Here is a 22,221-nt window from a genome sequence, read left to right as displayed (position 1 = left end):
CGGGAAGAGAAAGTGTGCCATAGCCCGAGGAACGTGGGAACTTGAGGAATGGAATGTAGGGGCTCTTGAAAGCAGCTGTTGCAGACACGTTAGAACAGACAGATTCTATTGGTGGCCTGTCAATCACGGCCTCTGCCTGGTTCCTGGGGAGGCAAAACCGTGTCCATTTATTTTTATTTTTATTTTTTTACCAGTAGTAGGAAAATGACAGGTTTTACATTTCCCTTTTGAGTTTCATCTGACTTCAGGACTGGGACGTCGAATACATTCCTAGCCTGTACCGGGCCTGGCTTCAGTCCCCAACACCATGAAGTTTGTCAGTAACAATGACATCTAATTTTAAATGTCATGCAGTTTTTCGATTTTAGTTTTATCTTAAATTGCATCTGCATTAGTCTCGCATTAGCCCATTTAGAAGGAGAAGAGAAGAAGTCTCCTCTAGGGGAGAAGCCAGGGAAATTGTGCCCATCCCTGGCCTGGGTTGGCGTTAAGTAATGGAGCGTCAATGCATGTGTTGAGTTGCAGAGATCTCCACCCAGAACCTTCACAGACGTCTGCATGCAGAATCTTCACGTGTGGGTGGCAGACAGAGTTCCTTGTTATTGGCGAGCTGCCAAACATGCCTCAGTGGTTCACTGCGTCCAGATGGAGGCAGTCATTTGTTCAGCAGATGTTACGTAATGTTCACACTGGGGTTTACAGAAGCATGGTTTTGCTGGAGAAACAGTTGAGTGTGTAATATAACTTTGCTAACTTTTATGAAGGGGACATATTTGGTAATAGTTGCTTATTTTTTCACCCTGTGAGTGAATTTGTCTTGGTCTCTGGCCAAGTTTATTGCCATTCCATTTACACTAAGTGGCCTGGCTTGGTGGTGGTCCGGTGTCCACTTTAGCAAGGTCCCTCTCTTCCCTCTCTGCAGCTATCCATCGGAACAGCCCTCGTCCTGTGAAGGTGCCCCGATGCCACAGTGACCCTCCCAACCCACACCTCATCATCCCAACCCCAGAGGGATTCAGGTATGTGGCGCTCCTGCATCACGGACTTGTCTGCTCTGCATGCTTCTGCTCTGGATCAGCTGGATGCTTGCTCTGGGGTGCGGGGGTTTTTCCTTCTAATCTGCCAGACGCTTCCTAGAGCACTTCTCATGTTGTCTTGAGGACCCCCCCGCAGTGCCTTAGTTGCCAAAGAAAGACAGCCTGAGTCTTTCGAGATGGCTTAGCTCTCGGCTTCCTTATAACCCCAGCTTCAGGGTGCTTTCTGGCTTTGGAGTAGTTCCTTTTCTGTCTTGAAAAAAATGACCTTAGGAAAACAGATTTAAGCATGCAGAGCATAGTGAACATGTGAGGGCAGTTCTCGGTGTCTCCTTAGGAGTGGAGGAAGCTGGAGTGAATACTCCACCATTGACATTCGTGAGTGAAGTAGTTGTGAATGAAGTTGACAGTGCAGAAGCACACCCACGTTCACGGTGATGCCCGTCTGTGCACCCGTGGTAGTGAATGCCCTTCTCTCACTTCCACCCCTTGGCCAGCTAATTTCATGGGGTGAGGTTCTCTAGGTATGACCCTAGACGCTTGTTTCTTTTTCTCTTTCCCCACACACAGACCAGAACTCTCAGGTAGTGATGTGCACTTTATGTTTTTAAAGACTTTTTCCACTCCTACCCACCCCTGTGTTATGTGCCATTCCACCCCCTTTCCTACCCGTGTTCCTGAAGCCTCTCTTCTCGTCTTAGCACTCGGAGCGTGCCTTCCGACGCTCGGAACCATGGCAACTCTGTTGCTGCTGCTGTTGCTGCCGCTGCCGCCGCCACCACTGCCCCTGGCCGCCCTGGTCCAGGTGGCGGTGACTCTGCGCCGGCCAAACCCGTCAACACTGCCCCTGAAACCAGGTAGTCCCACTGCACCAGCCATGTGTCTCCCGCCCCGTTGCCCCTCGTGCCCTTTGCAGGTTCTTAGCGTTGAGTCACGGAGTGACAGCTGTGGGGTGGTGCTCCTCGGGGTCCCCTCTGGGTTGTCACAGTCCCCAGACCCCGGAGGCAGGCAGCAGAAGTAAACCGTTTCCTGAGGGTGACGCGTCTCCTCTGGAGCCAGCACTAGACAGAATGGCCCCTCGCTCTGCCGGGCTTCGCCCTAGTGCACCCCAAAGGACTCGAAGCTGGGCCGAGCGGTCTTTCCTGGGTAGGAGCAAAGCGGTTCTGCCTTCACTCCACCCAGTGTCTGAGCAGAAGGGACACTGCCAGCGTTCTTCCCGTAAGGAATCGGGTGTCCCGGAGTAGTGGTACTGGGGAGATTTAACCAACACTGGAGTCATGCTGGATAGTGCCATACGTAGTGTCTAGGATGAAGCAGTATGGAAGCAGGAAGACAAGGCTTTGTGGCTCAGAAGACTAAACGATTTAGACTGACCTTAACACCAGTCTAAAAGTCCTGTAAATATTTCTAGTGTTGCTACTCGTTAAAATAATTAATATTCCTAATTTTTAGTCATAAATGTCTATTGCCGTAAAAGTTAAATGTTTTACAACTTAATCCATTAACAATAAAATAAGTATTAAAGGCAACTCCCATTTACTGCTGGTTTTTAATTTTGGAGGATTTCGTGGCATTGCTTCCATCTCGCCACAGGAGCTCCCTAGACTTTGGTTACAGTGATGTGTGCAGAATCAAGGGAAGCAGGGACCGTTAACTGCCTCGGGGCCCAGCTTCCCCGCTGCTGCGTCTGCATCTCACATGCTCCTCCGGAGCCGCCTCCAGAAGGCTGCCGAGCTGCCCTTGGACACCTGGTGTGCCACAGCCAGCTTTTCCCTGCACCCACCTTATGCTGCCCGTCAGCAGCAGTTTTTGAGCATCTTTCTGTAGCGTTGTGTAGGTCAGGGTCTTAATTCAGATCCACTTGACCACTGGTGGCTTTAGTAGCAGCATAGTTTTGAAGTTTTTTTATTCTTATTTTTTAATGCGAAGTAACAAAGTTTGCTTTGAGATAATATGTCTGTGAACATCGATGGAACAAGCAAAGTCCCACAGAGGCATGTGGGAGCCCAAGCCTGCACTGGTCCCTTTTGTGGCCATCCTAGGAGTGTCCCAAGGGGCTCAGTGTATGCTTGAGAACCCAAGTCATGGGACAGCATGGGCCTGAAAATGGGAGCCCCAGAAACACTAACATCAGCCCATAGTGTTCAGTGACATTTTAATTTTATTTTGTTGACCTTGGAAGTAGCTATTCTAGGCTTAAATTCTCTCATTATTTATTTGAAAACAAAACATTTTTCAGTGCTAGCCTTGCCCGAGCCAGCTTCCAGTGATGCTTAAGAACTGCCTGTTCATTTTTGCCCGTGCTTCAAGCTGGTTGTCACCCCACAGACTCGGCAAACTTTGTCATTCCCACCTCCCCCCTACCCCCACCTCCCACTCACAAACACACCACCTCTTCTAGGACACTTCTTGCCGTTTACCTTCGCAAAGATCTCTGAAAGTCAGGGAATTGACTCATTTCACCTTCAGGGAAGCAAGGAGGTAGAGACACCAGGTGACCCCCGTGGCCTCCCAGATACGGCCCTGCTTAGGAGTGGACTGTGTGGCCTCCCTTTTGTCAGTGGACTGGCCCTCAAGTGCCACCAGAGCTGATCCAAGGAGCCACAGGCAGCAGCAGTGCTGCCCACATGGGATGTACACAGACCGGCCACGCCGAGGCCGTGGCTAGTGACCGTGCTGCCCAGGCCTGCTCAGAGGCTCCGCACTTCTGGACACTTGCGCACGCACAGCAGCAACTTCTTAAGCAGCGGATCCCATTTTCATGTGGTCTTGGGTTCCGTGGACTCTGGCTTAACACTTCCTGATTTAGTCAGAGCCTTACCCCGTAGCTCATTCTTCCTGTGAACATCTCGCCTGGTTGTCGGAAAGCAGCTGACTAACCTCTCTAACACGTTGGTCTCCTTCTCTCCAGCTGCTTGCCACTGCTTGAGAAATCATTGGCGCTCCTTTCTTACTGCTAGACATCTGCAGTCTTTTCAGCCATGTAATGATTTCAGTGCTCTCGTTATAGTTAATTTAAATAGGATTTGTTGGCAACCTTAAGTATCACTGGATTTGGTTAATACCCCTCTCCATGCTAGGCTTAAACTGTGGAGCTTTCTGTGCACTGCTGTTTAATTAGACGAACTTTATTCGTGTGTCTGTTGTTAACGTAGAAGGAACACATTTGGGGGCCAAGACCCTACAGTCAGTCCCTGGGGAGACCCTGTCTCAATGGCTGCTCTGTTTGTTTGGGTGATGGATTTTGTGGGGCTTACCTCTGTGTTGTCCTCTGCCCACTGGATGCTAGCTGCACCCTCCTAGTCTGCAGTCACGAGTGTCTGCAGACACCGACCGCCATGATCCCCCAGGCAGTACTGTCCTGTTGGGCATCGGGATTCTAGAAGAATCTCATAGACTTTTGCATTTTACACTCCACTGACTTGATAGCTCAGTTGTTTTTGTTATTGTTTGTTTCAATGTTAAAACAGGGGTTCCAGCGTCCCTGAAAACGATCGCTTGGCATCCATAGCTGCAGAGTTACAGTTCAGGTCTCTGAGTCGGCACTCAAGCCCCACGGAAGAGCGAGACGGTGAGTGTCACAGTGTCGGTGCGGTTTCCACCAGCACCCTGTTTTTATCTTAGTTCGCCAGTTGTGATGTCCTTGAACAGGACGTGTGGGGAACCAGCAAGCCTCAGGAGAGGCTTAGCCTGGCCACCTTGGCCTTTCAGTACCGCTTTGCATTTTGTAAGTGTTCTTCATTGTGTTTTCCAAACAATATCCCTCTTGACGGTTTAAGTTTCCAGTACTCTTCCTTGCTTTAGAGACACTCAAATGTTATGTGTTTGTTGTAATACGGAGGCAGTCCCCCAAAGCTGCCTCTCAGACTGGGTCCCCAGAATGTTGTCTTCATGTGTTCTGTTGTCTGTTGCTTGTGGAAGGTTCAAAACGCGGCAACAGTTGCTTCATTAAGTGCCGTTTTCTAGGAGCGAGTGGAGACATCAGACTCACTAGGAATGAGTCGGCAGTAGGAGCAGATTGGCAGTGATTGTTTCCATTCAGCAGAGTGTAGTTTTTTCATAAATCTTAGTTTGTATGAACACCTCTCCTACAGAGCCAGCGTATCCCCGAAGTGACCTGAGTGGATCAACACGGAGAAGCTGGGAACTTCGCACACTCATCAGCCAGACCAAAGGTATGAGAGAAGAGCCACTGTTGATGGATGCTGTTTAGGCTCTGAGTCGTTAGGTCTCCCCTGTTAACATCTGTGATCTCACTGGTCCCTCTGACCTCGTTAGTTGCTGCCATGGCCTTTCTGGACAGTTTCTGTTTTTCACAATAAATTCCAAGAGCCTTTGGACATGCTCGTCCTTTACGCAGCATAGTCCCTGGATGTTGTATTTGTGAATGTAAGCATTTGTCTTCAGGCTGAGAAACTGGGGGAAGGAACGGTGGCTGGTGGGAGTTACCATGAGGAAACTGTTCTGTCTGCTGCATTAGGGGAGAAATGGGGGTTGGTTAGAATTCCAGGACAGTGACTGGGGCGTATGGAGGTATTAGATGAACATAGGGTTTCAGAGTGGGGCGGCGGAAAGAACGTGGGTCAACAGCTGTCAGGCCCTGTGTAGATTCACGTGTACTGAGGGAGAGACTCAGGACCTGAGCCCACCCACAACGGTGGTTCCCCTGGACACGGTGGTGGCCGGGACTCTGCCCTGCTTTTGAAAACAAGTACTTGGTGGTCAGGTAAAATGGGGAACCGCTAGGACTATGGCATTCTCTGAAAAGCTGCAATTCCCAGTGACATACTAAAGTCCACGTCTTCTGGAGAGAGGCTCGTTGGTGTTTAAGAAATCTTTCCACAGTGGGGTCTACAGCCTCATGGTTGTGAAAAAACGTCCAGGCAAACCTGGTGTGTAGTATATTTGGGTAAAAGAAACTATTAGATTTCCAGGTTTTTTTTTTAAATGTAGAAAGGAAGAGAACAAAATAAACTAATTAAAACATAAATTTTTGGGAATGCCACTTTTCAGATTAACCTTACAGCCATCCAGATCTTCAAAGATCCCTTTGTCTGCTGGACAGAGCTGAAGCTCTCAATCACTATTAAGTCACAGTTGTAGCCCATTGATAGTTGGACAATCTTGAATGTTATCAGCTCTGGTGTCCATCAGCAGAAGATGTGATAGAAAATATAACACATATGTGTGTGCATGCGTACACATAGCATGGAATACCATGCACTGGCTAAGAAGGAAATTGTGTCATGTGAGGAAAATGGATGTCGTCGGAGATCATGCGTGCTGTTTTCTTTGTGTCTGCTTGAAAACCAGCTTTCCCACATCCTGGGACTGATGAGTTCATGTCTCTCCGCAGACTCTGCCTCTAAGCAGGGGCCCATAGAAGCTATCCAGAAGTCAGTCCGGCTGTTTGAAGAGAGGCGGTATCGAGAAATGAGGAGAAAGAACATCATTGGTCAAGTTTGCGATACCCCTAAATCCTATGACAACGTCATGCACGTCGGGTTGAGGAAGGTGACGTTTAAGTGGCAGAGAGGAAACAAAATCGGTGAGGAAGCCGAGGGCTGCCCCGCGGGAAGCAGCTCTCTTCCCAGTGTTTTGTAGATAACTCTTTTTGATGTTTGGTTTCTAAATTGTGTTTAGAGAACAATAGAAAATGAAAGTTGAGAAAAGACTTTCAGGTAGTTCAGTAAATTGACTAGTTTTGCTCAATAATTCCGTCAGTTTCCATTTGAGAATTACTGAAATTTTGCCCTCTTGTTTGTCTGTGTTCTTTTATTCTCACAAGAGTATTTGAAAAGAGACTAGAAATAAATCAGGACAGGGCAGTCCCTTTTTTTATCCCCCTAAAATATTGCCCTGTCAATTGATTTCTAGGTGGAATTAACTCAGACTCTTGACCCACTTAAATGCATTTATCTCTCAAACTTTAAGTCTGAGAGGCAAACACAGTCGTAAGAATTTGGTGGAGCCCAGGAAACTAGATATGTACTATCTAGGACCAAACAGTCAAATAATTTATAAAACGTCTTCACTGTAGCTCTTGATCTCCTTCAGTAATTGATTCCGTGGTTTAGTGTCCCAGAGCAGTGTGGTAAGATCGCCCTCACACTTGAGGCCCTGTGGCGGTGTGGCCAGAGGGTCTAGAAATGCTGTTGGCCACTCCTTTCTGCCCCAGTCCCAGGCCAGGCCTCTTGAGGGGAACAAGGGCTCAGAAGGATCTGGAAGAGCGGGCCACTTATTTACCTTCATAGCTGTCCTGTGATTTCCCAGAGCTTGTCTCTGTCACAGTGATATTTTCAGGTAGGCCGTGTGCAGTGACATGCTTGCCCAGGACTTTGGGTACCAGGGAACACTGAGACTGCTTTGGTCTTACGTGGCAAACTAGAGCGAGCATAACGGTAGCTCTGTCCATGCGTCCGAAGTTAGAGATTGCTGTAAGCTGCATTGACAACTGCCTGTAGTGACTGGAAGACTGGTCTGTTCGTGTTGTTGGCAGGAGAGGGACAGTACGGGAAAGTGTATACCTGCATCAGCGTCGACACAGGGGAGCTGATGGCCATGAAGGAGGTGAGTCATGGTTCCTTGGGCCTTTGGGTCAGATAAATCTGGGTGATTTAGGTTTAGGAAGGCCACTGTGTTTATGGCCCCTGTGCATACAGCTGGCCCCAGGACTCTTGAGTCATGAGTTCCTTGGCCTGGGTCCTGAGTTTTAGCATTTGACATTTGGGACCAGGTGGCAGCCACCCTGAGTTAACTTAGTGGAAGATTGATGGCCCTAGGAAGGACTTTCAGAGAATGGGGTCTCAAGTAATTGAAATGCAAAGCGGGTAGGCTTGCCCTGTGGAGGTGGCTTGGGAACCTTGAGGAAAGCTTAGGGTATGGAACCGCCACTAGCACCCAGTGGATGTTTGTGAGGAAAAGACAATAAGCTTAAGAATTGAGGATGGGCAAGAGCAGGGGGAAACTGAGGAATGACCACTAGAGGGCTACAGACTGTGGGAACTAGGGGTGACTGGGGGTATTGGGGGTTAAGGGTGGGGGGCGTTGGTGACAGGCTGAGCTGCAGAGCCATCAGTCACCTCCGAACTTCGGTGGTTTGTTCCTTGCTCTAAATTGACCAAATACATCATCATCCCCTTGCGTTTTAATGTTTATAAATTTTAATTGCTATCATCATTACATATGGTTTATAAAATGTATTGAGTATGTAGATAATGTGAAGTGGTTGAATCACACATGTTTATCACTTTGCTCTTTGCAACTTGAGGGGTGAGCACAGGGGCTGCCTGGTCTCGCTCTTGTGGAGTCTGGTCAGATCCGTGTGTAGTCGGGGCTGCCAAGCTAACTATAAGTCAGCAGGTAATCAAAAGACCAGGTCACAGGCATGCTGGCCCTGGTCCTGTAGTCTAGGAACTGACATGTCGGGAGACAGCTTCCCACCCTCAGTGTTCACCAAGTATCCACAGTGATCAGTTTTCTTTCTCCAGATTCGATTTCAGCCGAATGACCATAAAACTATCAAGGAAACCGCAGATGAACTGAAGATATTTGAAGGCATCAAGCACCCCAACCTCGTTCGGTACTTTGGCGTGGAACTTCACAGAGTAAGCCGGCTGCAGTCACATCGTGTGGGGAGTCAGCGGGCCGCAGCACAGTGCCGTTCCACAGCACAGCTCTTCTCATTGCAGAGCACAGAGACTTTGCCCGATGGTCAGGAAACCTCCATGGCTACGTCACTTCTGCCTTCTCTCTGAGTTCCAGGAAGGGCCTCTTCCTGAAATTAAGTTGCAGACTGTGTCATTAGCCCGATGTCATGAGCGCTTACAGACGCTGTGCTGATTGTCACAGCTATTAGACACTCACTCTTCTCTCGGTTTGATAAGCCTGTATGGGATAGGAACAACCTGAGACCTAAGATTACCCGTGTTGAGTGATGAGACAGAGGAGGAGGACAGCTTGCAGCGTGCTGGTGAGGAGCCAGAGCTGCCGGGGGTTGATCATCGTGTGTTTTCAGTAATGGATTTGTGATTGACAGGGATGTGATTGACAGGGATGTTTCAGTGCTTGATAATACCTGTAGGCATGGCTGTTACTCCCTGTCAGAGGTTGCAGGCAGATAGTCTCAGGATGAACAATCCCAGACAAGAGGCAGGCAGTCCCCTGCAGGGGAGTCAGGCACAGCTGTACCACTCCCTCAGCACTCAGGGTGGAGTCCACACCCCACCAGGAGGAACTCGGATTCCTCAGAATAGGCCCTGGGGTTCCCAGTGTTCATGTAAGGAAATTCAAAGCGTTAAGTCTTGTTCTGTCCCCTCCCCAGGAAGAAATGTACATCTTCATGGAGTACTGTGACGAGGGCACGTTAGAGGAAGTGTCGAGGCTAGGGCTTCAGGAGCATGTCATCAGGCTGTATTCCAAGCAGATCACAGTTGCCATCAACGTCCTCCACGAGCATGGCATCGTTCACCGAGACATCAAAGGTACACCTCACCTGGCCTCCACAGGCAGTTGGTCTCCTGGGGTCCAGCCCATGGTAGGTTCAGCGGTGGTTGTTCCCGTGCCCACCTGTCACTTCTTCCGGTGGATGGAGGCACCTTTGCTTTAAGTGCTTCTCAAGTGGGCCTTGTGCCTGGAAATGGCAGCAAACCCGGGTGTCCATGTGTGGGTAGAAAGTCCTCGCTGTCACCTGTGCAGCGACGTTAGACATCGGTTTCCTGGAAGAAATGAAGCGTGCTGCTGCTTCAGGTGTAGTTCAGTCTGCTTGGACACACTTGTGACAAAGCTCCCTTGCCTAACCCGTGTCAAGGTCTTTGGACATTCGTGTCCAAATGCATGGTTTTTGTTTTTTCAAGACAGGGTTTCTCTGTGTGGTCCTGGCTGTCCTGGAGCTGAATTTGTAGACCAGGCTGGCCTCGAACTCACAGAGATCCTCCTGCCTCTGCCTTCCGAGTGCTGGGATGAAAGGCGTGCGCCACCACCGCCCCGCCCAAATGCATGTTGTAAGTGCATGAAGTGAGTGTGAATCCAAACTGCCTGTGAAGCTGTGCACACAGCTGTGGCTTTGGAAGTGAAAAGAAGTTGTCTACGCCATGCTTTTCTGTCTCAGGAGAGCAGCTGTACCCCCATTTCAGGACTCTCACTGTAAGTGTCTGAGCCACACCATGACTCTGACCTTTTGGAGGAGTCTGAGAGACAGTTGGAGCAGGACACTGCTTTCACCCCTGATTGGCTCAGAGTTCCCCTGTCCTGTACTCTGAGGTTAGCCCAAACACAGTTAATCAAGAGAGACATGTCTTCTGGTCAAGGACTAGACTCCCTTTCTGGGAAGTCCTTGGTTACACTGGAAGCCGCTTTGGCCTGGGCCTGAGGATTGTTCATGTTCTGATGGGTATCTCACCCTGAATCCCCCAGCCTGTGCCAACCTGATGGCTGCCTTGTCTGTCTGCCACATGGCTTTGCTGGGTCAGTCTGGGCATTTGCTTAGCTGTCATAGCCCTTAACCAGTTGTCCTGCCTCCCACACCACACTCCATTTCTGTACATCCTCATGGCGGAATCTCTGAGCCCTAAAATCAGTTTAGCTCATGGGTGTCCTCATCCAATGCTTTGTAGTTGAACATGGCTAAGAACAGAGAACAGTTTCAAAATGGCCACGGTGCGGTCCGTTGTTAAGACTGCCTCTGGGAGGCTCTAGCTGTTACAATGGATAGTGTCAGGAGCTCACTGCGTAGCTGAGTGTCCAGCATGATACAGTGGTACTTTGTAAAGTGTATTATATTACTTAATTACAGCAGTACTGTCGTGCCTGTAATGATCTAGGCTATCCTGAGATATGAGCAGTAACCCCAGGTCCCAGTGGGAGTTGATACAGGTGTGTGTTGCTTGTAGGAATGTTGGAATGGAAAGTAGACAGTACTGTTTCTCAGTTACTGTTAGAATGGGCTCAGAAGTGGCCTTAGTGTGTGTCTCTTAAAGTCCTCAGTGTGTGCAGGTTCTCTTTTATACTTCCTTTCTCTTAGAGAAACTGCCCACAGCAAACAGTCCCAGAGTTCATTGACTGCCACACACATCTGGATTTTGTATTAAATCTCTCTATAAGTATGTCCGAGTTTTTAATGAATTATGTCTCTCAATTCATAATGTGTCTGCTTTGATGTCAGTTAGTGTTGATTTGCAATAGTTGTGGTCCATAAATCTTCCTGTGGTTGCACATGGTAAATGAAATTTCAAAACTTCCTGTTACTTAGTTTGTGAATGGAGTTTTTAGGTGTTTGGATGACCGTGGAAACATTGTGAGGTACCCACATTGCGTTTCAGAGCCTGCTCAGCAACTGACTGTTTCTGTTTAGGTGCCAATATCTTCCTTACGTCGTCTGGACTCATCAAACTGGGAGATTTTGGATGCTCAGTAAAGCTTAAAAACAACACGCAGACCATGCCTGGAGAGGTGAACAGCACCTTGGGGACAGCAGGTGAGGACTCGCCCAGCTGGCCGCTGAGCTCTGACTTGAGGAAGGCCTCTTGCCCTCTCGGGACATCTGGTGGTTTACACTGGGGACTGAAGCTGTGCTCATTTAAGTCACCACAGCTTCATGGTAACCACTTGCTGTTATTGATTGGTTTGGTGTCAGGTTAAGTTTCCTGTTTTCAGTGAGAATACAATGTATTGGAAATGTTGACATTCAGAGTTGCTTTTGAAAAGAGAACTTTGTCCTAAAATGTCAATCACATTGACTTGGGAGTGCAAGTTTTCAGCACTGGCTGCCTGTAACTGGGGGAAGGACATTGCTGAGGATTAATGGACTGCTTGGTGCTGTTAATACATACTGCTGTGCTGTTAACCCTTGCTATCTCCGTGTTTGACTGTAAAGCTTACATGGCACCTGAAGTTATTACCCGGGCAAAAGGAGAAGGCCATGGACGTGCAGCAGATATCTGGAGTCTGGGGTGTGTCGTCATAGAGATGGTGACTGGCAAGGTAAGCATGCTGTGCATGTGGAGGAAGACGCCTCGTAGGTCGAGCGCAAAACTGAAGTTTTATCATAAGTGCAGTGGATACCTTCCTCCTCGAGCTCGTTAGAGATTAAAGAGGCCAATCAAAAGGCACTGTAAGATTCAGGGAAATGACAGACTGAGAAACACCTGTCTGTAAGGCACACATCATAGAGAGCTCTTAGGGAATGTATAAGTTTCAGCTTTGAAGTAGAGCATAAACCCACGCATCAATAGCCACCTGATGTTTGACAGCGGTGCCGACAAACGGAGAGGACAGTCCGAGTGACTGATAACCATGTGTGATAACTAACCACTGCTTTATTCACAGTGTCAACAAACGGAATCAGCTTAGGTGGCCCCTAACAGATGAGTAGGATAATGAAAATGTGAAATATTATTCAGCCATGGAGAGAAAGGAAATCATGCAGTTTGCAGGAAAATGGATGGAACCAGAAAATACTGAGACAGCATGGGTTCAGAATGATAAATATCACTTGTTCTTTCTCATATGCAAATCTTAGCTTCTAATTTTAATATATACATATTTATATGGGAGTGGCTGGATATAGATGCCAGGAAACTAGAAAGGGTCCTGTGAGAATGCAGATGAGACTTTAAGGATAAGCAGTAGAGAAGGCAGGAAACAAATCTAATAGGAGAGTGAGAAAGAAATGCTGGGCTGGGGGTGAGAGAGGGAGACAGGGAGTGTGCAGTTGCAAAAGGACACATGACGTCCGAAGCTTGCATATACACAAAACCTGCGCGTGAATGCTAACGGCAGCTTTACTCAGTACCCAAGCCTGGAACAGCTAAGGTGCCTGCGGTAGATACAGCTCAGCAAACGACACTTCCCCAGTGGTCTGCCGGCCAAACGTCTCACATCCGTGCAGGTGACTATTACTCACAGAGAGAAACGGGCTCTGGGTCCTTGGAAAGACAGGAGTAAGAGGCGAGAGGTGCCATTCGACAAAGGCTGCTTACTGTGTGAGCTCTTCACAACACTGAGAGGCAGACCTATAGGACAGTAAAAAGGCTCCGTGATTGTGGGCTTGCTGTACACACCTCTGTAATCACAGCACTTGGGAAGCTGAGGTAGATGGGTCATGAGTTTGAGGCCAGCCTGGGCTACATGGCAAGACCCTATTTCAGAACAGACCAAAGTTCATGGTTGGAAGAGTAGGAAATAAAGAGAGGAAAGGATTCTTGGGATGATGAAACTCTTCCTTAGTGCATCAGTGGCTTTCTCATGGTGGTGACAAAGACCTTCAACGCACAGCTTAGGGGAGACATCATACCAGCAGTCAGGAAGGAGGGGGCAGGATGTGGAACCAACCAGGCTATAAAACCTGGAGATCACCCCTCACCCCACTCGCATCCCACCCCCTGTGGCCTACTTCCTCTATGAATGCTCCACCTACTAAAGATTCCACAATCTTCCAAAACAGTGCCACTTGCTGGGTCCAAGCGTTCAAACATAGTTGCCCGTGGGGGCAGTTCACATTCAAACCACTGCACGTAATGGCTTCTCATCACACTTTTAAACCCACAGAATATACGAGACAGAACGTAAACCCTAATGGTAGATGCTCATTAGCAACAGTGTAGGCATTGATTCACCAGATGTAAAAAATTATGGGGAGACAAAGGCAAGTTGGGGTGTGTGGGGTCCTACCACTCTATGGTCAAGTTTCCTATTACCTTAAACTGCACTAAGAAAGCAAGCCTGATTGTTATAAAGAAACACATGATCATCTCCATTATCACCAGAACAGTACATTCAAAAGTGAAATTAATTTTTTTAGCATGTGAATGACATAAGAAGTATGATATTCACTCTGAGAGAGGTGTGAGAAAACAAGACATACGCTTCAGACAAAAATTCAAAATGGAAGAATACTCTGGAGAACTGCTTTTGTACTGATGAAACTTAAATGTACTTCACCTGAAACCAAGGGTTTTGCTTCTGATGAAGACCCTGCCGATGAGTCCGATGAGTAGCTGCACAAATGTGTGATACCTTTGATAGTAATTACACAGACATGCGTGTAGCATGTGGCTGCTGTCTGGTGTCGTCTGTGCAGCACAAGACCTGAAGCCCGAGTCTTAGGAGACAGTGGCTCCTTCCCAGCCTCCCTTGCAGCTGCTGAGCAGTGGGCAGTGAGAACTTGGTGAGGGTGAATGCTGCCCCTTCTCTCAGCATCGGAGTGGAAGGATGGACGTGACGGCTGTCAAGTCAGGTGGGCTGAAGAGTACATGTTAGCAAGAACTGAAGACTAATATGTAAATTAGGGTGCATATAGACCTAGTTCAGTCCTCGGAATCTCCTTTTTACTGTAGTCACAAATAAGGTTTGTGATGATGGAACTTTCATAATTCAACAAAGTGGTCAAGAACTATTGAGTTTGACCATCTCATTTGTGTGGTGGCAGCCTCTAGGTTACACTAAACTAATGGTACATCCCAGTCCAGCAGGCAGAGTGTAGCTGGCCTCCTGTGTTTAACACATAGTCAGTCTCACTGGAGCACAGGCGTGCTTACCTGGTGTGTGTGTGTGTGTGTGTGTGTTAACTAGCTCTCAACTGTAGCTGGCCGCCTGTGTCCAGTCTCACTGGAGCAGGGTCACACTTGTTCATGTGTGTCGACCGACTCTCTGACAGATACCGTGTGGCCTCTCGCTGCCCTGATAGCTGCAGTTGTGACGCACCTGAGGAGGGACTGAGCATCTGACTCTGTGAGCGCGTAATGCTGAGCCTGGTTCTTTCCTGTCTTTACAGCGGCCTTGGCATGAGTATGAACACAACTTTCAGATTATGTACAAAGTGGGAATGGGACACAAACCACCGATCCCTGAAAGGTTAAGCCCGGAAGGAAAGGATTTCCTCTCGCACTGCCTGGAAAGTGACCCAAAGATGAGGTGGACAGCCAGCCAGCTCCTCGACCACGCTTTTGTCAAGGTTTGGCCAATTGCTGAAATTACCCTCTTCAGGGTTAAACACTTAAGTTCAGTTTTGCATCTGGCACAAGAAATTTGGAAACCTAAATATAAAATACTTATATCTATAATAGACAAGAAGTGAATGTCCTAAAGTGGACAGGAACTAAATGTCTTAATGTATCAGAGATTGGATTTCAGCTAATAAATGTTCACTGAGGCCCTTCTACACGATCCGTTGGGACATTGGAAGCACACTTGAGATGGTTGAGTGGATTTTAAAGAGATGAACACAGTTCTTGCCCTTGAGATGTGTGGTCAGCCTGGACCTGGTATTGTGTTAAGAGCCGTGATGAAGGTGTATGTGACTTGTAGGGGGACTGAAGATTTGGAACTGGAAACCTGAAGACTCTGAGAGGGTGTGGCTAGGCAGGAAGGGCAGACAAGGTGTCAGGCATGGAGAGGCTGATGGGGGTACAGCCATTGAGGAGCTCTGTGTGAGTGAGGTAGGAGGGAGCCCAGGGTGTTGGAAGTGGTGGAAGATGAGGCTGGGAAAGATGCAGGAGCAGCACAGAGGGGTCAGTTAACAAGCAGAATTTGGCCGATGGCCCTTCAGCCAGGGTTCTTCAAGGAAGCCACACTGCAGGCTGAGGATTGGCTGGCAGAGTGTGACTCTTGGCCATATTGAGGAATTGGAATGGCCCTGGCTGAGGAGCAGGTTAGAGGTGTCTAGGGTGGCCCCATCCTCCAGCTTGTTGAGTCTTGAAGATTGCCTCTACCACGGTAGAGCCAAAGGGCAGCAGGTTGAGGGGCAGTCTGGGCATTGACGGTCTCTTTGGGAAGGTCAATTCAAAGTTTGTTTGAAACACTTGCTTGGGATTTAGGTGGGCGTTTGCTCGCTTGGGGCTGGCGGTCAAGAGATTGCCACAGTACAGTGGACTGTAACAGAGGTTGGGTACGTGTTGCTGGGCACGTGTCAGGAGTGTGGTAGCGGTGATGAGAACATGCCGCTGAGCGGCATAGCGGGACTCTGCCCAGGAGTCCCTGGTGGAAGGCCAGAGGGTGGAGCATGGGCTTCTGCACGTGGACTGGTAATGAAGGAACAGGGGTTCTTAGCTGTAAAATAGATGAACTGTGTTGCCCTGGGATTATACATTTGAGGAGGGAAGCCTGAGAGCAGACCTGCCATCTGTCTGTGTCCCGAGGCTTCCTCACATGTCGGGGCTGGTGCACGGGGACTACTAGGCCTCGCCTGTGGGCCGGAGCCGAGCATAGGCACACGGGCACACCCATGAACATGCTTGCACCATCAGGGACTCAGCTTTCTCTTGCTTCCTCACAGGTTTGCACCGACGAAGAATGACACTCACCAGCCCGTGGCCTGGTAGTGTGTGGACAGAGTCCCCCGGTCACTACTGTATGTAATATTTACATGAAGACTGCCGAGCGCAGCCCAGCCTCCTTAACCTCCGAGACTGAGGCCTGCCCAGGTGACCGCCTCACTGCTGCTCCCGTCATCCGCTGGAACACAGGACCCTCGAGGGACAGTGCTGAGGAGGTTAACGAAGCTGCGTGTTAAGTGCCATTACTACTGTACACGGACGTCACCTCCGTCCCTCACGGGACTGAGAACCATGACATTAGTGTCGTGTCTTTGAGCTTCTGGGGTTCAAGAGAACATGTAGTGTTGTCAGGTGTCCAGGACCTCGTTTTAATCTCCCGTTTGTTGAGTGCTCTGACTGTGAAACCTCCTTGTTGACAAGCTGCAGGTTTGTTATTCAAAGGCTCATGAGTGAAACTGAAGAAAAGGTTCTTTTTCAATAAATGGTTTATTTTAGGAAAGCTAAGTCAGCGTCTCTTACTGGCTCGCAGTTTAAGAGCTAGCAGGATGTGGGGGAGGGGTCTGTCACTTGGCTCTGTGTTCCTCAGTAGAAAGGGCACAGGCAAGCTTACCCAGCGGGACACCAAGCCCGGTGTGTCCCACCTGCAGCGTGTGAGCTTGTGCGTCTCAGGGTGGCCCTGAGCGTGGCTCTGCGTTTGCAGATGACGGCGTATCACTGTGTTTAAGATTGCCAGCTTGCCAACAAGCGAAGGGATGCTAATGATGACGGTGGGCCATGCTTGGCTCTTAGAACAGTCAGCAATCCATAGCGGGGGCTGGGACCTCGTCCTGTGCTGGAGCTCGGGTGTTGCTGGGTGTGTGGAAGCTGGGGCGGGGGACCGTGGGGCAGGGGACCGTGGGGCAGAGGGACAGTGCTGCATGATCTCTTGATAAGCAAGCGTCTTTTTAGAGCATAACCCGACTCTCAGCAGTTAGGACTCTGAACTAGCCGGGTTTTGTCGTCAATGGCATTTCTCTTTATTGTTTCTTTTTCATTTCTTGACCTTAAAGCTTCCCCAAGTCTCTTTAGATCCCAAACTTCCTCCCTACACAAAGCAGCCAACCCCAGCTGGGTTCCCAAGTGTTCCTGGTCTCTTCCTCCAAGAGATGAATGCCCAGAGAATGCCGACTAGGATATGCAGATTGTTAGGATTTTAAAGTGTTCTTGTGTAATCTTTTAAGTTATAATTTACGTTATGTAAAGGGTTCGCTCCAGTCCGTTTTATCATAGTTGCAGAGCTGTAGAACTGTTTCACAGTCTAGTTTAGAACCTTCCCATTATCCCTCCTGTCCATGTGCAGCTATTAAGCTACTTCCTGCCTGGAATTTGCCCACCATGGGCATTCTGTCTAATTAAGATCTTATAGCGTGGTGGTCTCTGTGCCCTCTCACCTGGTGTTTTCCCAAGGTTGTCACGACAGGAGCATGTGCCAGCACGTCTTTGTTTTCCGTGCAAAGCCCTGTCCCGCTGTACGTACGTACGTGCCGCCTGCTTTCTTTATCTGTGCGCGTGTGGATGGGCAGTGGACTGCACCCCTGTTGGGATATTTGCTCTGAACACACAGGTATTTGCGTGGACGTTTTTGTGTGTCTCAGGAGATGGGAGTGTGTGGGGACCTGCCCCACAGGGAACTTAGGTCACCTATGAAGACGTGGCCTGGAACCGAGGAAAGGCAAGTGCCGCGCCGCCCCCCACCCCCACCCCCACCCCACCCCCACCCCCGCTCGCCCCATTCCCCAGCCTCCCCCTTACCTGGAGACAGTCACACGCAGCGGGGAGTCAAGTCAAGCAAGAACTTGTTTATTGATAGGCAGTAAGCTCCTTTTATATCAGAAAACCTCCAAACCCTAGGAGGGGGTGAAGGAACAAACCAATCATTTTAAAGGGCACCCTATTTACAAGTTGTTTATGTCCTGACACTATCTCTTGTTTTTTAGGCTCTTATCTTAGCATAAATAACTTGAGCTAACTTCCTTTCTCACCATTTGTATCCACTCTCTGCGTAAACACCTGAAAGCTTAAGCTCTATTTCTCTGAATTTCTCTGGGCACCCTCTTGGCAGCCCATGTGTGCCCCACAGCAGTGCTGGGCTGTGTGGTCAGTCTGTGTTCATTTTCAGAAACTTGTGAGCTTTCCCGAAGGGACTGCATCCTCATTTCCTCCTGGAGCAGCTGTGAGGCTTCTGGTCCCTGTCCGCTCCCTGCTGACACACTCTTCCACAGTGGCCTTGCCTGCCAGTGATGGTGAAGCGGGCTTCGCTGTGGTTTTGGTGTGTGTTTCTCTAATGACGGTGAGAATTTGGATCCCAGTGCCTGCTGGCCATTCGTGTATCTCTTGTCTCTCTGTCTCTCGAGATATGTAGATAGATCCACTGTGTGTGTGTGTGTGTGTGTGTGTGTGTGTGTGTGTGTCTGTCTGTCCCAGCACACGTGTGGACAACAGGACAATTGCTGGAGTCAGTAATCTCCTCCCACCATAAGGATCCCGGGGCATTGTCCTCAGGTCATAAGACTTGGTGGCAGGCTCCTTTACCCACGGAGCCATCTTGCTGGCCCCACTCATGCCTCATCCTTAGGGAAATGCCTGTTCAGGTATTTTGCCAGTTTTAGAATTAGCTTCTTTGCCATCTTGCTGAGTTGTAAGTGTTTAGTTTTTTTAACATGCTCTTGAGTAAACCTCCTTTACCTAATCTGTGGTGTGAAGGTGTCTTCCCCCCTGTCTGTGGTTTATCTTGTCTTTTATTTTCTTTGTAGTGTCTGTGAGAACCAAAAAGTTAATTTTTTTAGAAGCCCATTCACTATCTTGTTCTTTATTGCTTGTGCCCACTGTCGGGCCCAACAGTTCATTTTAGCTCTTAAATTAGGCCTCCCTCTCTTTCAGTTAACTTTTGTGTCAAATAATAATTCAGGGGTCCAGCTCCATCTCTCTGCTAGAGGCTTTTCCTCTGTGGCTCTCTCTTCATGGTGCTGTGAATGGAAATACATTTTAATTCACATTCAGCCGTTCACTGCAGATGGATACAGAGCTAGCAAATTTGTGTTTCAGTCCTTTATCGTGTGACCTTGCTGAATTCCTTTGAAAGTTGTAGTGGCTGCTTTTGTGGCCTCCATCCATATCCGGAGACATGTGGCCCAGACACAAGGGCAGTTTTCCTTTCTGGAGTAAAATCTAATTTGCACTTGACTTTGTCCCTTTTGTACATCCCTGCATTCATTTATATATTTTTTAAAATGATTTATTTAACTTTATTTCATGTGCACTGGCATCAGATCTCCTGGAACTGGAGTTACAGTTGTGAGCTGCCATGTGGGTGCTGGGAATTGAACCCGGGTCCTCTGGAAGAGCAGCCAGTGCTCTCAACCGCTGAGCCACCTCTCCAGCCCATTTATGGTATTTGTGAGAAGACAACGACTTTCCCCCTCTGTGTTTTCAGATGGTTTTGCTCTGTAGTTTTCATTCTGGGGCTGTCTTTGGCTCCCTGTCAGGGTGGTGTAGCCTTCCTTGAGTGAATTAGACATCTCCTTTTCTCCATTTTCTCTGAGGTGGTGTAGGCTGTGTTTTCCTTCATCTTTTGTGTCCTGGGTAGAACTCACACAAAGCCCGCTGGGGCTGGACCTCTCTTTGTGGAGGGCTGTTTTAAGTTTCTCGGAATCGACTTTAAAATTTCCACTCAGTCTCACAAGTTGTGGGATTTCTCGGCAGATGGCCGTTCACCGTCTGTCCGTCACACTTGGTGTCTGTGTGGCTGCTGTCGCTTGCTCCCGAGCCTACCCATCTGTCTTCTCTTTTTCTTTGCTTAGATAAAGGTCTGTCCAGCCTGTCGGTCACTTCTGGCTTCATTAGTGTTTTCTCTCATAATTTCTGTCTTCTGTGGTGATGTTTATTGTTACTTTCTTTCTCTGTGGTTTGGGTTTCATTTACCTATCTTTCAGAAATGTGTAAGGCTAGAAAATGGCAAGGATGAAGTGCTGGTGACAATAACCCACCAGGCTACTTTGGTTAGTAGTTTACAGATCAAGCCTGCGTCTGAAGGTAACTTCCAAGTGAGGACAGTCAGTTGTAACACAGGCCCCACGGCTGTTCAGATGGCACCTTCCAGGTGCTGCCATTACGCTCTGCAGAGCCGCGTGGCCAGAGCTGTCTGTAGTGGTTCAGAGGGGCCGAAGTCTGGGTGACGGGTCACATGGGCTTGGTGGCAGCCACTGTGCACTGCAGTATGGCACGAGGACAGCTGTACAGCAGTAGAGAGTGCAAACGGGGACCGTGTGGCCCTGCGGAGTACGGGGTCAGAGGAGGGCTTGAGAGAACTGGTGTCTCTTGGCGGCAGGAACCTTTCTTTGCCTGCTGAGCCTCCTCGCCAGCCCCATTTTCTCAAATCAGAATGTTCCGTAAAATTGTGTTTTGTTTTATCCCAGCCATTGAAGCTGGGCCTCTTAATTCTGTCTTCTGGACACTCCACTTACCTTATTTTTGCTCAGCCCATTTTGCTCAGTAAAGCAGTAAGAAAAGATTGCTATGGCACATTGCAGCCTCGTTATCGTCTTTTATATTGAAAGCCCAGCACACATTCTTGGTACCCTTGCATTCTGTCTGATACTCGGCTGAAAGTCAGGTTGCCTGCCTCCGTGGCAGGCACCACCGCTTCCCATTGTGTGACTTGCCCGAATGCTGTCACAAATGAGCTTTAAAGCCTGTTCATCCCCCTCTCCCCTCCAGTGTCCCCTCCCGGGTCCTCTTCCTTAGAGATTTGGCTATGGTGGGTCCCAGTAACCCCAGCCTGAGCGACCCATTGCTCACCCAGAACACCTCATTCTGACATCACACCTCACCCTGGTCCTCCTGCTCTGGGTCTCGTTTCCCTGATAGGCAAGGCTAGAGAGCAGCACGGCCTATGCCCCATCCACGTGTGTACAGGAGGCTGCACCAGCCTCCCCGGGCCCTTGGCCTGTCTCCAGCACGGAGCAGGCTGCAGCTTTCCTGCTGTTCGCTTGGAGAGCCCGAGCCACTGGACTGTATGTATCCTCAGCTTTTCTTCCTCATCTCCTGCAAGGGCTTGGCTAGAATGTCCCTTCAGACCCCACTGGGGGACTGCCAGATGTCCTAGGGTGGTTGACAAATACCTGGCTAAAATCATCTCCAGGGAACATAGAAAGGGAAAGCAGTATGTATACAATTTGACTCATTTTAGAAACCTGAAGGAATTAGGACTTAAACGGCCCTCACTGTATTCCCACCACTGACCTCCTGAATGTTGAACATAGCATAGATGTCAGAAATGTCAACACTGTCTACTGGGCATGTGGAGTGTGGCCATCTTAAAGGTCTAACTGAAAGCCGTGCCCAGTGAAGACTTTATTCACCAGCCATGGGAAGTGCTTCTAGACACTGGAAAGCTCAAAGGAGGCAGCTAATTCAGCCTTTTAGTCAGTCCACAGCCTCAGTACTAACCAGGAGCAGGCTGCAGCGGAGCCTGGTTTGTCCCTGTTCATCCTCTGGAGAACAGCTTGGCATTGCACCAAGAACCGTGCTTAGACACTTGCCTTTATGATTTAGGAAGGAGGATGCTAAGATGATGGGCATTCTGTGGTTAAGTTTCTAAGCGTGTGTCTGTCTTTCTGTAGCCGGTATTCAGAGTGACGACACCATGGCTCGGGAGGCTATCTCTGCCTCAGATGGTCTTCTAAAGAGATGCGCACTGTTTAGGTGACAATTTTTTGTTTGCTTCTTAACCAGAATAATAATTTTGGACAGTTGACTATCGTAGACCAGGTACTTAGCCGGTTGGTGATTGATGCCATAAGTAGTGTTGACCTCTTCAGGCCTTGGGCCTCTTGTGATGTGTCCAGTGCATGACAGATCAAAGCCCCAAAGTATGG

General features: G+C 48.9%; 1 protein-coding gene across 3 annotated transcripts in view; it reads left to right on the top strand.

Moving 5' to 3' along the window:
• The window catches only part of Map3k4 (mitogen-activated protein kinase kinase kinase 4), a 95,419-nt gene extending 78,609 nt beyond the window's left edge, over nucleotides 1-16,810 (top strand). The window contains exons 16-27 of one of the 3 annotated variants that reach the window (XM_052750844.1): nucleotides 923-1,019; nucleotides 1,736-1,891; nucleotides 4,505-4,605; nucleotides 5,129-5,209; nucleotides 6,391-6,582; nucleotides 7,534-7,604; nucleotides 8,525-8,641; nucleotides 9,358-9,517; nucleotides 11,386-11,508; nucleotides 11,908-12,014; nucleotides 14,806-14,985; nucleotides 16,306-16,810. In XM_052750844.1, coding sequence (XP_052606804.1) covers nucleotides 923-1,019; nucleotides 1,736-1,891; nucleotides 4,505-4,605; nucleotides 5,129-5,209; nucleotides 6,391-6,582; nucleotides 7,534-7,604; nucleotides 8,525-8,641; nucleotides 9,358-9,517; nucleotides 11,386-11,508; nucleotides 11,908-12,014; nucleotides 14,806-14,985; nucleotides 16,306-16,326 — 1,406 coding nt within the window. In that variant the 3' untranslated portion in view covers nucleotides 16,327-16,810. Of the gene's footprint in view, nucleotides 1-922; nucleotides 1,020-1,717; nucleotides 1,892-4,504; nucleotides 4,606-5,128; nucleotides 5,210-6,390; nucleotides 6,583-7,533; nucleotides 7,605-8,524; nucleotides 8,642-9,357; nucleotides 9,518-11,385; nucleotides 11,509-11,907; nucleotides 12,015-14,805; nucleotides 14,986-16,305 lie in introns of all 3 variants that reach the window. The other 2 variants (XM_052750843.1, XM_052750845.1) reach the window with 2 other exon arrangements.
• Nucleotides 16,811-22,221: the final 5,411 nt, after the last annotated feature.

Source organism: Peromyscus californicus, unplaced genomic scaffold (genome assembly GCF_007827085.1).
Source record: "Peromyscus californicus insignis strain IS unplaced genomic scaffold, ASM782708v3 Scaffold_22__1_contigs__length_63687245, whole genome shotgun sequence".
NCBI classification, from domain to species: Eukaryota; Metazoa; Chordata; class Mammalia; order Rodentia; family Cricetidae; genus Peromyscus; species Peromyscus californicus.
This window is presented reverse-complemented; position numbering and strand designations above follow the sequence as displayed.